We start from the raw sequence: 21,224 nt of genomic DNA, 5'->3' as shown, positions 1-21,224 counted from the left end.
GGTTTCCAGGCTGTGGTCACGTCTTTAGCATCAACACTCCCCATTCTCTGGAGTAGTGAAAAACCCATGCTGGACGTGCCGATGTAGGGCCCTGGCCTCATTAGCAAGGTCTGGCAGGCTCCCATTCACAGGAGGGCACAGTGTCTCATTTGTAAGATTTCCATTTATTCCAAGACAGGTCTCAAGAGGGAACCAGGAGCTTCAGTGGGGAGGGCAGCTCAAGCAGGGGCCAAGGGGGCCACCGAGAGTCTCCCCAGGGACCATGCCTCTGGGGTAGCAAGCAGAAATGTTGCCCTAGCTACACGATGGGCCGGAGAGGCAGCTGATAGGGGAGAGCAAACAGCTTCCACCAGCAGTCCTGGGCTGTTCAGCTGCCCAGCACTAAGCACTCTGACCAGGGTAGAGCCCTAGCCGGCCAGGACACATGGCTGCCACTTATGTCGAGGAACAGTGGCTGTCCTGACCTCCTTTCCCAGCAAGATCCTGGAAATCTAGACAAAGTGAGGAGCTTCCCACCTCTACAGGCTCCAGGCCTCTCTGGCCCACTCTTTGGGCAGGGGCACCCCTTAAGTGGAAAGTGTTTGAGCTCTCTGGCAAGTTCAGAGGGCAGAACAAAGCCCAGCCCTACATCTCTGATGACTTAGTAATGGGGGCTGAAAAGGCCCCACAGTAGCCTGCCCCACAGTAGCCTGCCCCACAGTAGACAGGCTCCGTGTGCCCTGCCTCTCCCTGCCTCTGCCTAGTCCTTGCTTAGCGGGTGCTATGGCGACAGAACTATAGAAACACCCAGCTGAAAGCATCTAAGACCCACAGACTGCTCCCACTTAGTCACCCTGGGCTGAACAGCCCTGTAATCCAAGAAGACAAAAGTGATCAGAACATGTCTCCTCTTCCCTCCAAAGCCAGCCTGTGAGTCAGAGGGGGAGAGGTGTTCTAGAACAAACCCAGAGCCTCTGGTTCACCTCACCCGATAGGGCTGCTGCCGAAACCGTGTGCTGCCCCTGCAGGCCCCTCAGCGGAGGAGTGACCTTAATTATCTGTCACTGCAGGTGAACACGCTCCAGGGGAGGAGGGCGCCCAGCCAGCTGCTCTGTGCCTCCAGGGACAATGAGAACCTGACACCCGGCTGCAATCACTGTACCTGCTGGCTGCAGCCAGTGGCTTCCCTAGAGCCTGGGGACCAGGTCTGTGCCCCCTTGGCACTCAGGCCAAGATCAGGAAAGCCAACCTGGGGTCAGCAGGTGAAGCCCCGAGCTGCTGGGCCTTCGGTGTGGCAGAGACATGAGCACAGTTCAGTGGACCAGAGGACCCTGAAAATCTCATATAAACATGAGCACTCAGAGCAAGACTTGGACTGGGGCTAAGCAGAGGGCACTGTGCCCGTCCTGCCCATGGGCCTGGCCTTTCTGCTGTATGAGTATGTGTTGTGGGAACATCCGTTGGAAGGAAGTGCAGTCCTCCCAGGCAGGCTTCAGGGATCACGAGCTCCAGGTTCCCATTTCTCTAGAAGAGGCTGGCAAGGGGTCCATGACCAACAGATCCCAGCTACCCATGGGGACTCAGCGTGTGCTGGCTGGTGTGTGCCCATGGAATTCCCATGCCCAGTGCTCCAAACTCCCAGGAGGGAGCACGGAGCCACTTATGTACACCAGCAAGCTAGGAGCACTGACTAAGGCTTGAGGCCCACAGGCAACCTACCCCAAATCCACAGGGTGGGTGCCACGAGCCATGGCCCAAAGGGCTGCCAGGGTGTGTGACACCCCTTGAGATCCTCTCTGTTCAGGTCTGAGGTCTGCTCTGCTTCCTTAGATCTGGAGGAGATCAGAGGCTGGCTTTCATGCCTGCTTTGCTGGGTGACCTCTGCTGGGTTGCTAAACCCTCTGGGTCTCAGCTTCCTCATCTGGAAAGCAGAGAGGCTGAACCACATGGTCTAAGTGGCCACCACCTGACAGGGCAGCCCCTGCCTCCTGTGGCCACGAAGGTTCTGTAGGTGCCAAAGTCATGCTTTGTTTCAAAAAATTAGTAGAAAAAAAAGATGCAAAATGTTTCATTAACATTTTTACAATGGTTAAGTGTTGAAAAACCATTCCAGGCACGTTAGCTAAATAAAATATATCATTAAAACCAATGTCCTCTGTTTTCCCCCACATTTTCACCGTAGCCACTTCAGGAGGGCCTGACAGACCTGATGCCACCTAAGGAGGCCCCCAAGCCACTGCCCTGCGCCCATCTGGGAAGCTGGGGAGCTAAGGTGGACATAGCAGCTTGGTCCTGGAGTTCAAAGGACCTCTGAGCACGGATGCCCCACAGCGTCAGAGGCCTCTGGTCTCTCACAGTTTCCCCCCGAGGTCCCTGACTTGACTCTGGTCCACAGGCTGCCTTGAGCACCAAGGAGCTTTTTGAAGATGAGACCAGCAGAGGCTCACAGGGCTTCAACTACTGTGCGGTGTCAAATGCCACACATCAACAGCGCCGGCCTCTGCCATTATCCTTGATGATCTAAATTACAGTTTTTTTGTTTCTGCTTTGTTAATTACACATGCCTTAAAGAAGGCACCATTCCCCTCTCTCAGACCACAGCTGGGATACACGTGCTCCCAGAAGCAGCGAGCCCAGGTAGGGGCAACTGCCTGACTCATCAAAACCAGGCCCAAACAATGCCAGCGTGAGGCCATTACGGAGCCATGCCCTCGGACTTCTGAACCCTTGAACCACAACCAGTGGGGCTGCCTGTCATTCCTCCCCCAATGGCCCTCATCCCAAAGAGGGACCTGGAAGGTGGGTCTGGGTCTGGGCCTGAATGAGCCCTCTGGGCACCCTGGCAACCTCAGCCCCTGGGCAGTGTGTGGGTTGCCCTCCGCCTTCCACAGCAGCAGGACCCTGCCTCCATCAGCAGCTCCAACGACTGGGCTGTCAGAAAACCACCAACGTTCTGGGGCCTTAGCTGTCTATACACCGAGCAAGCAGCAGGTTTAGCCAAAAAGCACCTGGAACCTCCGGTGATCCTGAGCAGGGACCCCAGCTCCGCCGATCCACCTCCAGCCTTTTCTCCCTGGATGCTCCCTGCTGCCTTTGTAGCCCCAACACTGCCTGGGGTCCTGGTGGCTCTCCCTCACCACCCAGAGCCTACAGACGAGTGAGAAGGGCACACAAGATCTGGGCCTGCCCCACAAGAACATGCACCCTCCAAAACAGAGAAAGGACTACCGGATTTTCTAACAGTCACAGTGCCCCTCCCAGAACAAGGGTCCTCCCTGTGTTTAGTCTATTTCAATCAGGGCTGGGCTTGGGGGGAACTGACAAATGGAACAAAAGCAAAGGAAATCTTTACCCAAGTTCCACTGATTTACAATCTGTACCCCTGACCTTAATCTACTCTGCACAGAACAGCAACTCCTGGACCTGCCACATTTCTGCCCAGACCTTTCAGTCAGAAGCCCTGGAGATCACCAGCAGGTCGGGGGCCTGGTGCCAGTCACAATCACTTGGAAGCCATAAGAAGCTGGCCATCAGGCTACAGCACAAGCACTCACACCTGCATGCCTGGGGAGGGACCATACTCGGCTGGTACCCCCAGGCCAAAGGGGCAGGGTTGCCAGGTAAGGCTTGTGACCACACACCCCTGACACATGGCATGTCCTCCACACACTGTGTCCACCGTGCTTTCCTCTGCGGACAGGCACATCTATCAGTGATGACCAGCTAGAGGTAGGACAGTCTTCGCCCAGGACGGCAGGCTTGGAGCACGCCTACTTCTGAAGAGAACCCTGTCCCAGTTAGTGCCCCAAATGCGTCCATGCCTGTTCCCTGACCTACAATTAGAACCAATTCTGTTCATTGGAAATCCCAAAACACAGTCTCAATTACCAGCAATTCTTTAGAGTGGTAAAAAAAATTCTCTGACCCACTGCTGCTCCAGGGGAATTCACCACTGACAGACAGATGGACACCCTTGGCCTTCTTCTCTCTGGGTCACCCCCCTTCTCCCACCTCTTTTCTACCTCATGGGCAGTGACTACCACTCTGTATACCTTGAGCCGCTGGCCCAGGTGGATGGGCCTCCAGCAGTGCCCAGTAGCCAAAGGTCTGGGGGCAGACCTGTGATGGACCAGCACCCCCTGACCTCCAAGGCAGTCTCGCGCTCCCCTCCCCCCTGTGAGTCTCACACTCACAAAGCTCAAGTGCGGGCTGGCAGACAGCAGGCGGGCGGGGGCTCCAGGAGGCACAAGGTGATCCCAGTGATCCACTCTCAGAGAAGACCACCTACCTCTCCCGAGCTCTGAGCAAGCTCACACCTACAATCACATACTAGAGCTGGCCGGCAGTGGCACTCACACCTGAAAAAAGCACTTGTGTGGGCTCAGGAGTCTGGGAACAACACTTTCTCTGCCAAGGGGAGCCAGCAGGGCAGCTTAAGCCACATAAGGGGCTTTACTGCAACTCGAGGCCCCCAGGCAGGGCCCCTATGCTCACTGTGGGGTGCAGAACCTGCCTCTATCTGCCTGGCCTGCTCACCGAGCTGCACGTGGCCCACGCCCTCGGGAGAAGAGCCCTGCTGAGTGTGAGAGACCTCAGACTCTAAAGAGTCTCCAAAGGACCAGGGGAAAGGCCCGATGCCCAACCCCAAGTGGCTCCCCAGGCTATTCCTGCCTCCTGGGGTCAGGACCCACCTTCTAGCCAGCTCAAGGACACAGACCTAGAAGCCCAAACCTGATGGACTCGCAGTCCCTACCCTGTGACAGCGCATGGGTACCTCCCACCACTTCTCCAGGCTTGGGGACAATTGCTGAAGTTCCCAGTGACCCACCAAGGGCAACACAGGAACCACTGCAAAGACCTTGGAGCAAGTGCATCTGGATTCACAACATCCTGCAGCTGTGAGAACCACAAGGAACTTCCCCAGGTGCCAAGGAGCCCAGGTGGCTGGGGATCTCAACAAGGCTGTTGGACAGGTCAGAAACACCCACTGACAGGCGGCTGTGGGCCTCCCTCTAGCTGAAGGCGTTGGTTCCCAGGACTCCTTCCCCTCAGCACACACATGGGACTTTATACCATGGGGAACAAAGATCATACAGTGCTGGATGGTCCCTCTGCGCCCCCCCCCCAACTGAACTAATAGAGCATGTGCTATGCTGGGCACCAAGGGGGCACATGAGAATGTAGCACCCAGCCCATTCGAGAAGAAACTCAGTTATCTGAGGAAACTGACCACAGTAAACCTGAGGTTAAGAACCAAAAGAGAAATAAGGTAGGCTTGTGGGAGCAAATGACAGAGAGGGGTTTGGAGAGGAGCTAGCATTGCCCAGGAGAGGGGAAAGGGGCCTTTCTTGTCTGAGCTCAAAGCAGGGAGGGAGGGGAAGTACCTCATCTCACAAGTGAGAAAATCGAGACAGAAGATCCTGAGCTTGACTGGACCATAGGGCTGAAAGGGTAGAGCCAGGATCCAAACCTAAACCCACTGCTATGGCCTGGCAGTTGTGCCCAGGTGGGGATGGCCACAAGAGAAGCAGCTACAAGTTTTGGAAGACTGTTCAGCGAGAGCTCCAGGCAGGAAGAGTGCCCAGCAGGGGCACAGAGAGGAGGTGACTAGATCTTGCAGGGTTAGCAAGGCTGCACTGAGGTGACAGGGCACTGTCAGGAGGCAACCCCCTCAGGGAAAAAAGGAGATCCAAGCTCCCCACAGAGGAAGACTCAGGTCTGGGGAGCCCATACATGTCTCTCCAGCCCCACACAGCCACGCATGTCCACCCTCTGGGCTCTGCAGGTCTGGGATCCAGAGTGGAGCAGGGAATATGGGGCAGTCATGCTCCTGCAGAGGGTTCCCAATGGGCAGAGGGGGCTGGAGGGCCACGGGGGGGTAGGCCACTGGGGACCAGACACAGAAGGGTCGAGATGACTCAGTGGAGACAGCAGCTCAGCCTGCGTGGCTTCACATCACATAGGAGTGAACACCACGAATGCAGAAGCCCACATGCTTCTAACTTCTCGGGCCCTGTCCTTTCCCAGCTGTGACCTCAATCAACCCTTCAGCTGCAGACCCTGACAGCTCCCAGATAGCTAGTCACAGCAGGGCCAGTGGTCCAGGGAGAGGGCCCAGCTCAGGACGGAACCTCCAAGTTCACGGCTGACACACACTACAGCCTGGACAAACCCTGAGCACATTGTGCTGAGAGAGAATCCAGACGCAAAAGGCTACAATGTGAGACTCTATTCCCATGCAACGTCTAGAACCAGGGTCCACAGAGACAGATGGAAACTTGGGGAAAGGTGGGGTGTCACTGCTATTAGGTACAGGGTTCCCTCTATGGTGCTGAGATATTCTAAAATGGTCTGTGGTGACAGCTGCACAGCTCTGTGAACCTGTGAATCTACTCAAAACCACTGAATTATATACTTCAAATGAGTGAGTTACATATGTGAATTATATCTTAAACTGTTAAACAAAAGAAGCACCTTGAGGACAGGTGCACAGGCAGCTAAGCCTGGACAAGTGGGCCTCATGTCCCTTTGCCTGTCACCAAACCAGACCTGGCATTCCTTCAAACGTAACTCTAATGCAACTGCAAGGGTGCTGAGGCTGTTATTCCCCTCCCAGGCAGCAGGGACGCTGTTCCCAAGTCAAGACTTACTTCAGGAAGCAAACTGGCATAATGCATCAAGGGTGGGACAAAGAACAAAAGTGCACACTTGTGCGTGCGTGTTTCTAGGTGCCGCCTCGCAGCCCCACTGCCAGGAACTTAGTCACAGGAATGACCCCAGGGCAGCCACTGAGGAAAGGCCTTAGGTAGCAATGAGCCATGGGTGGTCCCCAAGACTACAAATGTGGGAAAACAAGGGAAGGCACAGTCAGAGAGCAAGGCCTGTCATCGCAATGCTAAGGAACACAAGGGTAAACAAGTGGCGCAGGCCATGGCCAGAATAGCGTCTGTGTGCTGGGTACAGAGAATCTGGCCCTGGCCCCGGTGCTCTGCTTCCCACACGGGCCATGGTTCTCATCAGCCATCACCCGGGCCATCCTCTCCACCAGTGACGCCACACGCATGGGGCAGAGCAGGTCCCAACTCCTTGTGTACACCACGCTCCATGGGCAGGACCGGGCTCTCAGTCCCGGGGTGAGGCCAGGGGCACATATGAGTGGCAGTCCTTGTACCGCTCACACGCACATGTGCACACACACGCACGCCCAGTCAGCAGGTGGCAGCTGTGTGTGCTGCGCTCTAGGCTTACCAGCCTGACAGCTAGTGAGAAGGCTGGGGCTCAGAGCACTGAGGGATCATGCCCGAGTGCCACACCCATGCTCGCCCCAGGGTGCTTCCCAGAAGCTGCCCCTCTGACTGGCCAGGAAGTTGTTTCTCGATGTTTTCTTTACAAACAAGTAGTCCTGATTTCTTTCTCCTCCTTATCTATGAGTTACGTGTGGCCTTACAAGATGCTCTAGGCCTGATCTTGTCTACTGGCCAAGGTTCTGTTGAATCAGGTGTATCAGCGCCAGGCCCATCGGGGGCTCTGCTGTCCTAAATCCCTGCCTTGCTCACCACATTATGCTTGCAACGCTGGGTGAGAGCTGACTGACAGACACAAGGCTGGTCCCCCGCCCCCACCCTCCAACACCATCTGCCTCATGCTGCAGGCTGCTGAGAGGCCACGTGCCCGGGGGCCCCGCCCAGGCGGGTGAGCACTCGCTGATTAAGTAACAGTCTGGGGTTGCTCTCCGAGGCCTGAACACAGAGGACAGGGTGGGAGAGTCCATTTGAGTCTTTATGCTTTTGCTGGAGAACCTTCCAACACCCCACTGAGGCTGAGAGTAGGACAGGAGGAAACCAAGCCACACCGGCCACCCTGCTAACTCTGGGACATGGGGCATTTGCTGCCCCTGAAATTTGTCAGGAGAGCGGGGCCTGGCTCTGCCCAGTTCCATCAAGAGGGCCACCCTTGGCTAGGGGGAGGTGCAGGCAAAGGCTGCTGCCCCTCACTGCTCACTAAAGGGCGAGCGTCCCCATGTGGAGGGAAGAGTCGTCATGCGGGCTGGCTCCCCCTGCCCCACGTGTCCCTATCAGAGTCCAGTGCGGGCCAGCATGCGGCCTACCTGCAGCTCCTTGTCTGAGTACTTCTGGGGGTTCTTACTGCCCTGGCTCTTCTTACGCAGCTTCTTCAGTTCGGCCTGGCACTTGTCCAGCGTGTCACCCTTGCTCCTCTGCTCTGTCTGGTATTTCTTCAGTGCAGCCTGGCGCACACGACAGAACACAAAGCAGCGAGTGAACCCCGCTATCCCTGTGGCTCCCGAGCACACTCACCCCTCCCACCCCTGGCTCTCTCCTGGCTGGGGATGGTGATAGGCACTGTGGAGTCACAGCAGATCAGAGAAAGTTTGTGCGGGCTCCACAGAACAGGGCCGTCACGTCACCCTCTCTAGTAACAGCAGCAGAGAGGAGGCTGTAGCAGAACTGGGTGCGAGGGTTCACCCAGGATGTACTCTGTCTCAAAGAAGCTAGGGCAGCAATGTCGGGCCAGAGGGACCACTGGATGGGTGCTCAGTGAAAGCCAACACCTCTCAGATGGAAACAAGAATGTAAACAGTAACAGAGTGTAGCAGGGCAGGTGTAGGGGTGGCTACTTACACTCAGATACCTGGAGTCCAGCTCCACCTTCTGCTCCAGCTGTGTGAGCAGCTCGTTGTGAAAGGACTTCAGCTGCATTGGGAGAGAACAGAGCGGAGTCAGCCCCAGTGTGCAAGCTGGGAGCAGTGGCAGGGCAAGGAAGCTGAGTCCTGCCCCAAGAACAGGCAGGTGGGCACTCGAGTGGAAAAGAGGGGTCCATCTGACCCGGGAGCTGATAACCCTTCAGGGACAGGCCAGCCCCGCAGAGTCAGGAGGTTCTGAGAGGAGTGCTGAACAGGCATCTGAAAGTCAGACCCTCCGGGCCTTCGGCAGGCCCGCCTGCACTGCCTTGTCCCCAGGACCACACCGGCAGACTGGGACTCACCATTTCTTCCAACTGGTTTTGAATCTGCCTGTGGACTTCAGCCATCTGGAAAAGAACATCTCCTGGACAGCAGGAAAGAAAAATGGGGGGGTAGTACTCAATCAATGTCCCCATCACCCCCACTGTGGCTAAGCAGGACATCACACCTGAGGGGCCACCAGCTGGTGGGTGGCAGGCAGCAATGGGTGCACTGAGGGCCTCAGGGGAACCAGGACACTCGGAGGTCGGTCTCTTGGCATTCCCCAGAGCCGCAAAGCTTCTGAGGTGCTGGCGCTCCTGCGGCACGTTTGGAGGAGGAAGGTGTCAGCACCAAGGTGCAGCTGTCGCCGGGATGTCAGGGAGCATGGGCAGGAAGGACCCCCACCCCCAGGAAAATGCCTCCATAGGGAGGGGCTGGAACGCTGTCAGGGCAAATTTTTGCTGAGGGCCATTTCTGGAGACAGGTAGGGCACGCAAATGGAGCAGGTTGCCCACCCTGTCCTCGAGGGCGGTCACTTTCTGGCAAATCCTGTCCCCTGAGTGGTTGTACCAGCATGTCCCATCCCTGCTCACAGCTGGCCACCTGGGGTCACTTGACACACAGGGTCACTTCATGGATAGCCACAAGGAACGTCCTCAGCCTCCAATGAGGCTGAGCTCCAGAGACTCTGCAAGAAGCCCTAATGGATGGCACTGCCCTCCAAAACCACTCTGTTGCCCCCAGAGATGCCCCCACACCTGGGTCCAGCTCCCTCCCAGAAGCACAGCTGGGATCAGGGGAAGACCAGCTTCTCTTGATCACCTGGCCTTTCTACACTGGTGACGCTGTGTTTACCCTGATAGCCACGGAGCAGACAGAGCATTGACCATGGAGATCTGTGGATGGATCTCTGCCAACTGGTTCAGCCCATGAACCTACCAGCCCCTACCCAAGTAGCAGGACAGGTGCCCAATCAATGGTTGGTCACTGGCCACATTGCTGGGACATCACCCTGCAGGGCCACAGCTCTGCCTCCCGATGGCTCTGGGCTGTCAGAGGGCACAGGACAGTGGCTCCCGCCATTTAGGCGCCCCACCCTCTGTCGAGGTCCTGAGTTATTCTCATTCTCTGGTTACTACTGGGTCATATTCCTAAAAGCCTGGCTTTGCATCAGATGTACAGATTCTGTTAAGGGAGGAGGAGAAAGAAATGAGAGTGCTTCTAAGGAGTTCAGACTCATCTGGCAGCTGGGACCAGGTCCCATGTCTACAGTGGTTTCCTGTGGTCAGGCTACAGCTGTAACCACATGCAGGCAGCCACATGCGCTGAGGCTGAACAGCCCCAGCAGGAGAGGACTCCAGCCTCACTCAAGAGTCTCTCATCTCCTACCCACCCCCACTCCATCCTGACCAGAGGTTTGAGGTGTTGGGGGGTGGGTGGAGGAGGATGGAGCCTGAGGGGACATGATGGAGCCTGCTCCCATCCTTGGCTGAAAGAAAGTCCCTGGGACAAACAGAAGTGGGCACGGCCCAGGCACAGCCCTTGAGAAAAGGCAGGCTGCTGCCACTTTGCCCTGCCCAGTTCACAACCCCTGGCAGGGTCCCCAGCTCCCGTCGGCACCCCTGGGGAACTGAGGGTCCTGGACATTGCCCACAACCTAACAGTGCCCACTGACCCAACCTGCTATAACAGCGGTTCTCAACCTGTGGGTCGCGACCCCGGCGGGGGTCAAACGACCAAAACACAGGGGTCGCCGGGGTCACGACCCACAGGTTGAGAACCTCTGTGCTATAAGAACAGCACATACAGAAAACCCAGATGCACAGGTCAGACCAAAAGCCCAGGACGGCTCCAGCCCCTCTGCTTCCCCTGATTTTCAGGGGTCTATAATTTCCCAGGATGACAGCCAAGCTCCAGGATTAGGAAACCACCTGGGGTCTGCTCTGTGTCCTTGTGGCGTGGGCTCTTCCTGTGTTGGGGCTCTGGGTCCACCGCCCAGCTCTCCGGCTGCAGGCTCCGGTGGTTAAACTGAAGCCAGGGGGTGGTAGTACCTGCTCGATCCCAGAGCACTGCCCTCACACACCCATCATGACCCCATGACCCTCGTAAGGGGTATCAAGTTCGTAAATAAGATGCAAAGCAAGTAGGTGATGGTCACACATGGTCTAGCAAAGTCCCCCACAGGGGCAGCACGCACACCATCAGCCATATCCTTTAGACCCTCAAATTGTAAGTTCACGTCAAGAGCAAACTGAGAACACAATTTCCTTGGAAGACTGCACCTACTAGCTCAGGAGAACATCAGAAAAACCCAACAGCAATAAACAGCAGGTCCTAGAGGGAAGGATTCCTGATGCTGAGAGAGCACATGAAGCCTGTGCTGGCACAAGCTCCAACACACCTGGCCAGAGTTCCACTTTGGAGCCGGCACACTGCAAACGCAGCTGAAGCCCAACACTCATAGCTGCAAGCCAGTGGCAGCCCACACAGCCCACAGGGACCTCAACTGCATTAAGGAGGGGCTGCCAAAAGCCAACCAGGCACAGGGCGGTGGTCTGTGTGTGAGCCACGCTGCAGAGGAGGTCACCCTGCCACAAGGCTGTGCCTCCCTGTGGAGCATGGGGCACCTCAGCCATTAGTGGTAGTTTTCCTTGTCCTTTTCATGGTCCTTGGTGAAGGTCTTCAGAGCCAGAGTCAGCAGGAACCATGCCACATTCTTGGGCACCATGACCCGCTCCACCCCTCCTGCGTTCAAAGGACAGCCCGAGGCAGGGCCCCTCCCCAGACCCACCCACCCAGGACAAAGGATGCCTCTCCCAGCCATCTCACTGTTGATGCTGTGGCCCCGGAATCCAGGTCTCTGGTCCACGGCACAGGTGAGTCCTAAACTTGAAAAACCAGGCTTAAATCAGCAGCTCAGACCCAGCCCTGCCAGACCTGTGTGCCAGGGGAGCTCCGAGCCAGAAGCCACCACCTGACAGGACCGCCAGGACTCCGAGAAGTGCCGTGGAGGGGGCAGTGGACAAGAGGCAGGGGAAGGCAGCACCTGCCACACCCAAGACAAACGAGTCAGCAAACTCAAAGCCAGGTGGCTGGGAAGCAGCAGGGGGTTTGGGAGTGGGGCAAGGGAGGCCAGCAGGAGATACAGGAGATATGGGGCACATGTGGGACAAACAGTGTCCAAGTTACAGAGGCACCTAAAAATGTCATACCCTCGTCACCGTCCCACCCAGTGTTGACCCTGCGAGTCACGAGGCCAGGCCAGTGGTGAGTCACTCCCTGCAGGAGTGAGCTTTCACACTCCTGGGGCTGTTGGGGACCTCTAATGTGGCCTCAAATCTTTAGGTGAAGAGCGAAACTCAGTTCACGTCACAATGCCTTCCCCCAGCAGAAAAGCAGAGAGAGGCCAGGGCAGCCAGTGTGTACATGCACACACACACGCATGTCCAGATATGGGCACACACAGGCACATGCAGGATATGCCATCTCCTTCCACAGGAGAGTCTGTGTGCAGTGGGACAGTGGTCAGGTGACCTCAGAAGCCTGAGTGAAGCCTTCCAGTGAAAACCAGAGCTCCAACAAGGATAGACACTGAAGTCGCTGCCGCCCAAGCCTGTGTGCCCCTCGAGGGCATTCACAGTATGAGAACCTCCCTCAATTCCAAAATGTTCCAAGAAGCCTGTCCCCGTCAGCACACTCCCCCCCCCCCAGGCCCTGGCAACCAGCAACTGCCCAGTCTGTGTGGGTTTCCCTGCCCTGGACACTGTGTAGTGGAGTCTTTCTCCCTGAGCAGGCTTCCGAGGCTCCTCCAGGTGGTGGCCACATCAGTCTTCACACCGTTCCATGGCTGTGGGTGGACATGCTTTGTTCATTGCCATTGTCTGCAGCTGTGATAACCAGTGCCTTCAAGAATGGTGACCCTAAATCAGATCTGCAGTCTATACAACATGTGTGTTTACCCATTTACTGCAAAACAGTCCACCAGCCAACAGTCCCCAAGGCAGCCAAGCAAACAGGGTTCCCCAGCCAGTGCATGACCACTGTGGGGTTGGAACCTTGAAACTGCAGAGCTGCCAGGCCCTCTTGAAGGTCCTCCAGATTGAGAACAAGCCCTCAGGACTCAGCGGCCCCTTCCAGGTACCCTTGGCCACCTCCCTGCTCCAGGTTAGCCTGAACCCCAGGGGCAGATAGATATGCAACATGAACACTGAAAGTGCAGACACTAAGAACTGACCCCCTGCCAGCAGCCAGCTTCCCCAGCAGGCCTGGGTGACTTAGCACCCTGCCCCCATCAGAGCCCAGCAGCCACAAATGGCTGTCCTGGGGGGTGCTCTTCCTCAGCTGGCCCCCTAGCAGGAGCTGGCTTCAGCAGATCTTGGGGTCATGAGCGAGAGGGGACACCAGGGCTGCAACTTCTGCTTCTCTGCTGAAGCATTTTACCACTGACCGCTACAGAGTCCCCAGAGACCCTGGTGAGAAACTCAGTACAGGACATGGGCGGAGGCCCTAAGGGCCCCAGTGAGAGAGCCCACAGCATACATGGAGCACAGGACATGGGCGGAGGCCCTAAGGGCCCCAGTGAGAGAGCCCACAGCATACATGGAGCACAGGACATGGGCGGGGGGCCTAAGGGCCCCAGTGAGAGACCCCACAGCATACATGGAGCACAGGACATGGGCGGAGGCCCTAAGGGCCCCAGTGAAGAGACCCCACAGCATACATGGAGCACAGGACATGGGCGGAGGCCCTAAGGGCCCCAGTGAGAGAGCCCACAGCATACATGGAGCACAGGACATGGGCGGGGGGCCTAAGGGCCCCAGTGAGAGACCCCACAGCATACATGGAGCACAGGACATGGGCGGAGGCCCTAAGGGCCCCAGTGAGAGAGCCCACAGCATACATGGAGCACAGGACATGGGCGGGGGGCCTAAGGGCCCCAGTGAGAAACCCCACAGCATACATGGAGCACAGGACTTGGGCGGAGGCCCTAAGGGCCCCAGTGAGAGAGCCCACAGCATACATGGAGCACAGGACATGGGCGGGGGGCCTAAGGGCCCCAGTGAGAGACCCCACAGCATACATGGAGCACAGGACATGGGCGGAGGCCCTAAGGGCCCCAGTGAGAGAGCCCACAGCATACATGGAGCACAGGACATGGGCGGGGGGCCTAAGGGCCCCAGTGAGAAACCCCACAGCATACATGGAGCACAGGACTTGGGCGGAGGCCCTAAGGGCCCCAGTGAGAGACCCCACAGCATACATGGAGCACAGGACTTGGGCGGAGGCCCTAAGGGCCCCAGTGAGAGACCCCACAGCATACATGGAGCACAGGACTTGGGCGGAGGCCCTAAGGGCCCCAGTGAGAGACCCCACAGCATACATGGAGCACAGGACTTGGGCGGAGGCCCTAAGGGCCCCAGTGAGAGACCCCACAGCATACATGGAGCACAGGACTTGGGCGGAGGCCCTAAGGGCCCCAGTGAGAGACCCCACAGCATACATGGGGCACAGTGCGGCTTGAGACATAGCTGAGGATAAGATAACTCCGTGGAGGCCCCAGTCCAGACAAGGGCGTGAGCAGGACTGGCACTCACAGGAGTGTCCAGAGGTGGGAACAGGAGACCCAGAACCGCCCTGGAGCTCCTGGCCAGGTCAGGACCCTAGCAGGGCAGCACTGGATGTGATGCAAGCCACAGAGAAAGATCAGTCACGCCTTGCCCAGTACTTCCAGAACTTTCAGAACAGCAGCGCAAAGCACACAGCCCAACCACAGAGATGAGACGTCTGCCATGGCTTCATATGTATAGGGACACAGGTCACAAAAACGACATCTCAGAGCCAAGAGACCATCAGAGTATTTCCCCAAACTCAGCTCTTCAAGAGAAGATAAGAGATTCCAGGCACTGGAGCATCCCCAGGTGCCAACGGGAGGCCGTAGGCCAGTGCCCTCAGGAGGGCTGTCACCCAGACAGCGGTGACCAGCTCCCAGCCAGGACTCCTGCTCACGGCTTGTCTCACACTGACCAGGTCAAGCTTGGGGACTGTCAGGAGCACCTGTTGCGAGATAGGGGCCCTTCTATAGAGGGAGACACATAACAGGCAGGTAGAGAAGCGAGGCTGAGGGAAGAGAAGTGGGGATGAGGAGGTTGCCGTGGCGGAAAGATGCTGCACTCTGGCGTAAACTGCAGTCAGTGAAAGGTCATTTCTCAGGTTCAAGTCAGATGTGAGAGTTCAGGTAAGTGAGGCCGGCGCTACGGCTCTGAACACTCAGAGGGAGAATGGACTTAGTAGGAGGGAAAGAGAATTCTCTAGGAGTCAAAAGTGCAGCACCCGGGCTCTGCCCCTTTCTGAACACAACACAGCTCTGGCAAAAAGTCCCAGGGTCCTCTAAGGCGCCACCGAGGTGTCCAGCAAGGATCGAGGAAGAAAGCAGCGCCATGTCATACCAGCTCCGCCGTCAGCTCTTGGTCAGCATCCAGCTGCTTGGGAAGGTCCAGCACGTCCCACGGCTCTTGCCCCAGCAGCCCCTCCAGCTCTATCTCAAAATAGATATGACCATGGGCAGCATTCCCGCTCCACATTCAAACCACCCAAAAGAGATGGAAAGGGAAAGGCAGAGCCCCCCCCAACCCACAAGAGTACACACTGGGGGCTCCTAGGAATGCGGCCACGGGCCCCATTGCGGAAATGCTCCCACCTCTGGGGAAGCTAAAACGACTAACTTTCCTGCAGAAAGGACATTCCAACTTACTGCAGCACAGCTGTGCACATGTGAAACTGGAGAAGCCAGGTGAAGCCGAGGAGGCACTGAAGCACATGGACAGAGAACAGAGTGACAGCCAGGAAGTCACTGCCACTGCCTGGAGCCCCTGGCCTCGCGCCCTCTCCCAACCCCAGGTGACTCAGCCCTCCCAGGAGAGCGCTGCCACCACCTCCCATGTGGCACCGGTCACCGCACGGACGAGGAGATGGACATACTCCACCCTGCCATCCCAGGAGTTGCTCCAGCTCCATTCCTCCCAATAAGCAAGCCACTCAAGCTCTGTCCATAACATGTCCCTTCCAGCTCAGCTCTGTCACTTTTCTGGTCAGAGTCAGCAGGAGCAATCCTCACTCAGGTAGGCTGTGAAGGCAGCTCTGAGCTGTGTCCTGGGAAGGCCTCATCTGGCGGCAGGCAGCTGCTGGGCTGGGTCTGTGCCTATGAGGGAGGAGTCCTCCAGCTTCCTGGATAGAGGCCCCCAATTTCCAGTCCGAGTCAGTGCAGTGAAGCCAGCAGGCACCAGGGTTCCATGTGGCCATGCCAGGCTGGGAACACATTTCCTCGTCCCACAGGTGACCTAAGGCCGGTTGGACCCTTCAGCAAAGAGCACGCTTTCACCCAGCTGTTGTTCCTGTTAAACTGGCCCCCGCACCTGCTGTGTCCTCTACCCTCTGGGGTCAGGTTCCCCATGTTAGCTCCTGTAGACATATACACCCACACCCCACACCACCTTTCTCTCAGAAACTGGTGAGCAAGCTGACAGCTGGCTCTGCAGCGCCATCACAGAACATGCCCCCAACTTTGGGGTTACCTTGCAATGTGGATATTGCTGTTTTTTGGCTTTTATTTTACAGGCAGAACTATAAGTTTCTACTTTGAGATTTTTTTGTAACTCTTTAGCATTTCAGATAAGGTGTTTATACTTTGCTTTTAGAGTACAAGAATTATGTTGAATAACTTAAAGTGCAAGGGGAAAAAAGGAAGAACTGCTGCCCAGACAGTGGGCCTGGAGGACCAGACGGAAGGTCGGGTGCTCAGGAAGGCTGAGGCCCCTGAGCCTGGAAGCAGATGGGGAGGGGAGGTGGAAGGAAATGAACGAGGGGCCGCTGTTGGGCCCCACCTGCCGCCTGCTTAACTCAACAGGAGCACCAGGCAATGCCCCAAGATCCAATGCTGGCAGACAGGCTCTGTGGGTGGGTCTGAGGCTGGCTCAGAGCCACACCCAGAGGTTTCCATCAAAGGGCCATGAGTCATGGTTTGCAAAGTCCACCCTTCTGTGTGGCTTAAAGAAGAGAGAACACAGTCTCCTTCCAGTACAACCCTCCAAACCCGCAGAAAAGTTGCCAGAATACCGCAAACACCACTCCGCCCGCACCCGTTTCCCCTGCTGTCGCCTCACCTGAGGTCTCCTAGGTGTGTTACATTTGCATTACCTTCTTTTCTGAGATATACGTAGAAATGTGTATGCACACACATTTTTAAGCCACTTGAGATGTAGTATCAAACATCACAGCCCCAACGCACCCGCCTTCCTGCCCGCCTAGCAGAAGTGCAAGGGCTCTGCCACAGCAGCCCGGCACCTCCTGCCGCTCAGGGACCCCTGCTGAGACCCATTCATCGCAATCACACCAGAGTCCTGTCCCCACATGCCGCTTGCATGCTAACCCTCCTGGGATCTCACCCAAACCAGTGTTCTGTTTATCTGAATGCCATTTCATAAGCACCTGAAACAAGTAAAACCTATGTTTAGCAACACCAGTGTTCATTCACTCCCCCTTTGAAGTTGGGGTCTCAGACTCTGTAGAGTGAGGACCTCCATGTGCTGTGCTTTTCGTAACACCAACGTTTATGAAGATTCAGGTTGCGTTTTATTTCCAGAAAAGATAACATGCTTGTATAATCTACAACAACAACGCTGAGAAGGAGTTTGAATCCAGGAGACAGAGAGCAAGGCGGGGGAGACTTAGGCCCAGGGTTTGGCCGCTCACCACAGGCCCAGCCAGCTGTGCAGCCCCGCCCCTGCCTTGATGGTGGAAGCACCGGAATCTCCTCCAGGACTATAACGCGGGACCCAGAATCCCAAAAGAGCAGCGACAGCATTTTGCAAGGATTTTAATTAACACCCCATTTAGGCTTAAAAAAGAACACATTTCTGCCAATACGCCACAGGTCTGAGGAGACAGGCTTGGTGACAGCTCCCTCAAAGGAGCCCAGGGGCCTGAGCTGAGCTTGTGGTGATGGTGACAGACAGCACAGCAGGAAGAGTAAATGACTTGGTCAGTTGTGTCCCCTCCCAGGGGTGACACAGCATGACTGGCCAAGTGGTTGTGCCCCGACACAGCCAGAAATGAAGCTGCCAAGGAAGGCAGTGTGGCCCCAGGGCTGCTGGCTGTGCCCCAGAGGTAGAGGCCCTCCAAGACACCGGGTTCCAGCACCAGGACTCTGTAAGAGGTGGCACCCCGTGTCAGACAGGGGTGGAGGTCATGGAACTACCAGGTGGAGTGGCCCTGAGGCCACAGACTGGTGAGACTCAGAGCAGAGCCTCCATGCTGTCCCTTTGCAACACAAGCACTTCCTGGAACTGAGGCCAGATGGCCAAGTGCTGGTGCCACAGGAGGCAGGAAGGTCTCGACAGGACCCTGAGAACTTGAGAGGCCACGAGGCAGGACTGTAGGGGTTCCGGGAGAAACCCTTGCTCCCTGATCAAGATGGCCAGGCCACCTCACCTTGCTGGAGCTGCCTGATGGAGCCTGGGCAGCTGAATTGGCCTGGGGGTGGGGGGAGCACAGGCTGTCCTTGGGCCAGGGGAGCTCATCACTCTGCTGGCCCCTTGGCAAAGCCCATGGTGAGGAACTCAGCAGCTCCAGACCTGCTGGAGTTCTGACCTTGCCCAGGCACTGGCTCTTGGCATCTGCCAACCAGTGCAGGAGAAGCGGAGCTGAGACCAGCACAGCTGGGGCTCTGCAGCTGCGAGACCGCATGTGTGTATGACTGTGTGCTGTGTTGCTATGTGTGTGCGTGCACCATGTTGTGGTGTGTGTGTGTGTGTGTGTGCGCACGCGCAAGCACTGGGGTGGGTGTGGGTCCCGGCTCCACCTCCTTCTGGGCAAAGCCATGTGTGGAAGAGTCCTCAGTGCCCTGGATGGTGCTGAGGATGCAGAGACGGGACCTTCTCCTCCAGCCATGTCTTTGCAGCTGGATGGCAAGCTGGCGGGTGGAACTCACTGTTGCTGTTGTGTGGTCATGGCATTCTTTTTGGCCATTAATGGTCACCAAAAGCACCAAAACCCTCTCAGGTATCTCTCTTCTCAGGAAGAGCCAGAACTCCTGCTCCTGTCTCTGCTGGTGGCAGCGGGGCTCTGAGCCAAGAGGTCAGCTGTTCAGACTTGGCTGGGAGTACGCATCACCTTCTAGAACCTTCTGAAGCAGACATCCATAATGCTCGATTATTCTGGTGGCTTCTCAAGCAGAAAAGCACCTCCAGGACCTAATTAGTATAGGTCTGAATAGGGCACAGACTTAGAGCTCTCATTATGGGTGGGCAGACAGTGCAGGGCCGCGGGGTGTGACATCTCCACAGAACATGGGGCTTAGGCAGCACTGGGACCCCCTCCAGAATGTCCTCCCTGCTGGTCTCAAAGCTGCCAGCTTCCACCTGGAGAAACAAGTAGGGGTCTTCTCCCACCTACAAAATAGGCAAAACATGAAAGGGAGTCGGAGACCTGGGGGCATAACCAAAAGAAATATCACGGCCGTGTGGCCATGGCGATCACACGCCCCTCTGAAACAGAGCAGGACTGGAGAAGCCCCTCCGTACCGATGCTGTGCCAGCAGTGAGTGCTCAGTGCCCAGCGGCCAAGGCCTTGAAATGAAGGAGAGCCAGCCACAAGCGGCCCTGCCCATTTAGGCTGCCTGTCACCCCTGGGCCTTTCTGTCTAGAGCCTCCACCCCACATGCTCCAGGTGACATCCTGGAGCAGCATGCCCCATACCAGGGTCTGTTGGCATTTTGGAATCATCTCAGGTTGCCCCGGGCCTCTTGGACTCATGGTCCTCGAAATTTGAGATTTGCACTCAGGCACTCACACAGCAGTGGCTGGGGGGTGCTTCACAGGAACTTGCCAGGCAGAGGGCATGGAGCTCGTGGGTTGAGATCTGGATGATGTGCAGAGGAGGACACAGGATTTGGCTGGGACTTCAACTCGATTTGACGTCTCTCCCCATGGGCTGAGCTGGACGAACAGCTGCAGCTTAGAGAGACAGATGGGCCTTCCCTTGCACCCCTCCCCACCTCCCTTGTCCACTGAGCTCCACCCAAGTTGACTCAGCACCCACCAGCCTTGACCCCAGTTGACTCAGCACTCACCAGCCTTGCTGCTCTTCCAAGAGCAGTCTTCTGCATGATGAGATCCATAAGATATGAATAGTGCAGTGGGGTTTTCTTCACATTTCCACCCAAAGCAAGGAAGTGAGTAACACAGCCCACCTGGCAGAGCGAACCCTAATGTCTGGCCACAGGAGGCCGCGTGGACCTGGGCGTGTGGCTCCCACCCTTCTCCAAGAGCACAGGCCCCTCCTCCGCCCCATGGCACCATTGCTCTCCAGGGGGCAGAAGCCACGGGAAACCCCTCCCCAGCTCAGAAAAGACCCCAGGCCATGGGATGCTGCTGCTGCTTACTGCTGTGAGCAGCAGTCTTAACTAATGGCACCCCATTAACCTGCTGGCTCAGGCCCCCAAGTAACTGTCCCAGGAACAGCACCTCTCCTGAGAACAGTCTCTCAGGCACCAATTTGCTCTGAACCTTGTGAGACACAAACAGGACAGAGGCCCCTGAAGGAAACCGGTCATCCACGCATCAGGTCACTGTGTTCCGAGTATTGGCAGTGCCTCTGACGTGCCTGCCCACTCCAACACCAGAACCCCTGGGGGTGGCTGGAGACCTGGCCCCTGCACCCACCCAGTGGGGAAACTCCAGATGGCTGCTCCCAGCTGGAGGAGAAATAAAGGAGCTGCTCCCATCCTCCAAGGCTCCCAAGGACAGGGCTGCTGAGGGCTCTGGGAACTGGTACACGTCAATGGTGCCGCACTAGGGGACGCGGCCAGGCACTCGGGCCAGACTAGCTGTGGTAAAGGACTGTCCCCCTAGTGCCTCACTTTTGGGGCCTCAAGCTCCAGGCCGGCTGGGGTATGACGCCACAGAAGGCGGTTTAAGACGTCTGTCTCCTCAAGCCTCCTGCCATGTGCCAGGGCAGAGCACAGTCTCACGTTCCCTCTCAGGGTAGGGACAGCCGACAGTAGAGCCCCTGGGCCGGATCCTCACAGATCCACACAGCTCCGTCATTGGCAGGACGTAGGCTGATGGCTCCTTCCAAGCAGGAACCCCAGTCATCAAGCAGAGGCCCTCTGGTAACCAGACTATCCTGGGGATGAGGCCCAGCCACACATCACTGTTCCCCACTGATGCTGCTGCCCCTGAGCAGCCCCAGATGCCCAGGGCCATGCAGACATGCTGAGTGAGCTCAC

The 21,224-nt window shown here is 56.9% G+C and overlaps 1 protein-coding gene across 9 annotated transcripts in view; it reads right to left on the bottom strand.

Moving 5' to 3' along the window:
- The window catches only part of BAIAP2 (BAR/IMD domain containing adaptor protein 2), a 73,261-nt gene that overhangs the window by 20,468 nt on the left and 31,569 nt on the right, over window positions 1–21,224 (bottom strand). For 8 of the 9 annotated variants that reach the window (XM_066381496.1, XM_066381492.1, XM_066381499.1 and 5 more), the window contains exons 4-6: window positions 8,983–9,044; window positions 8,619–8,690; window positions 8,087–8,224 (exon numbers count right to left, since the gene is read on the bottom strand). In XM_066381496.1, coding sequence (XP_066237593.1) covers window positions 8,087–8,224; window positions 8,619–8,690; window positions 8,983–9,044 — 272 coding nt within the window. Of the gene's footprint in view, window positions 1–8,086; window positions 8,225–8,618; window positions 8,691–8,982; window positions 9,045–15,692; window positions 15,999–21,224 lie in introns of those variants that run through there. The other variant, XM_066381500.1, reaches the window with a different exon arrangement.

This window comes from Saccopteryx leptura, chromosome 4, assembly GCF_036850995.1.
Source record: "Saccopteryx leptura isolate mSacLep1 chromosome 4, mSacLep1_pri_phased_curated, whole genome shotgun sequence".
Lineage (NCBI taxonomy): Eukaryota > Metazoa > Chordata > Mammalia > Chiroptera > Emballonuridae > Saccopteryx > Saccopteryx leptura.
The sequence above is the reverse complement of the archived record's forward strand: the minus strand, read 5'-3'. Positions and strand labels throughout refer to the sequence as shown.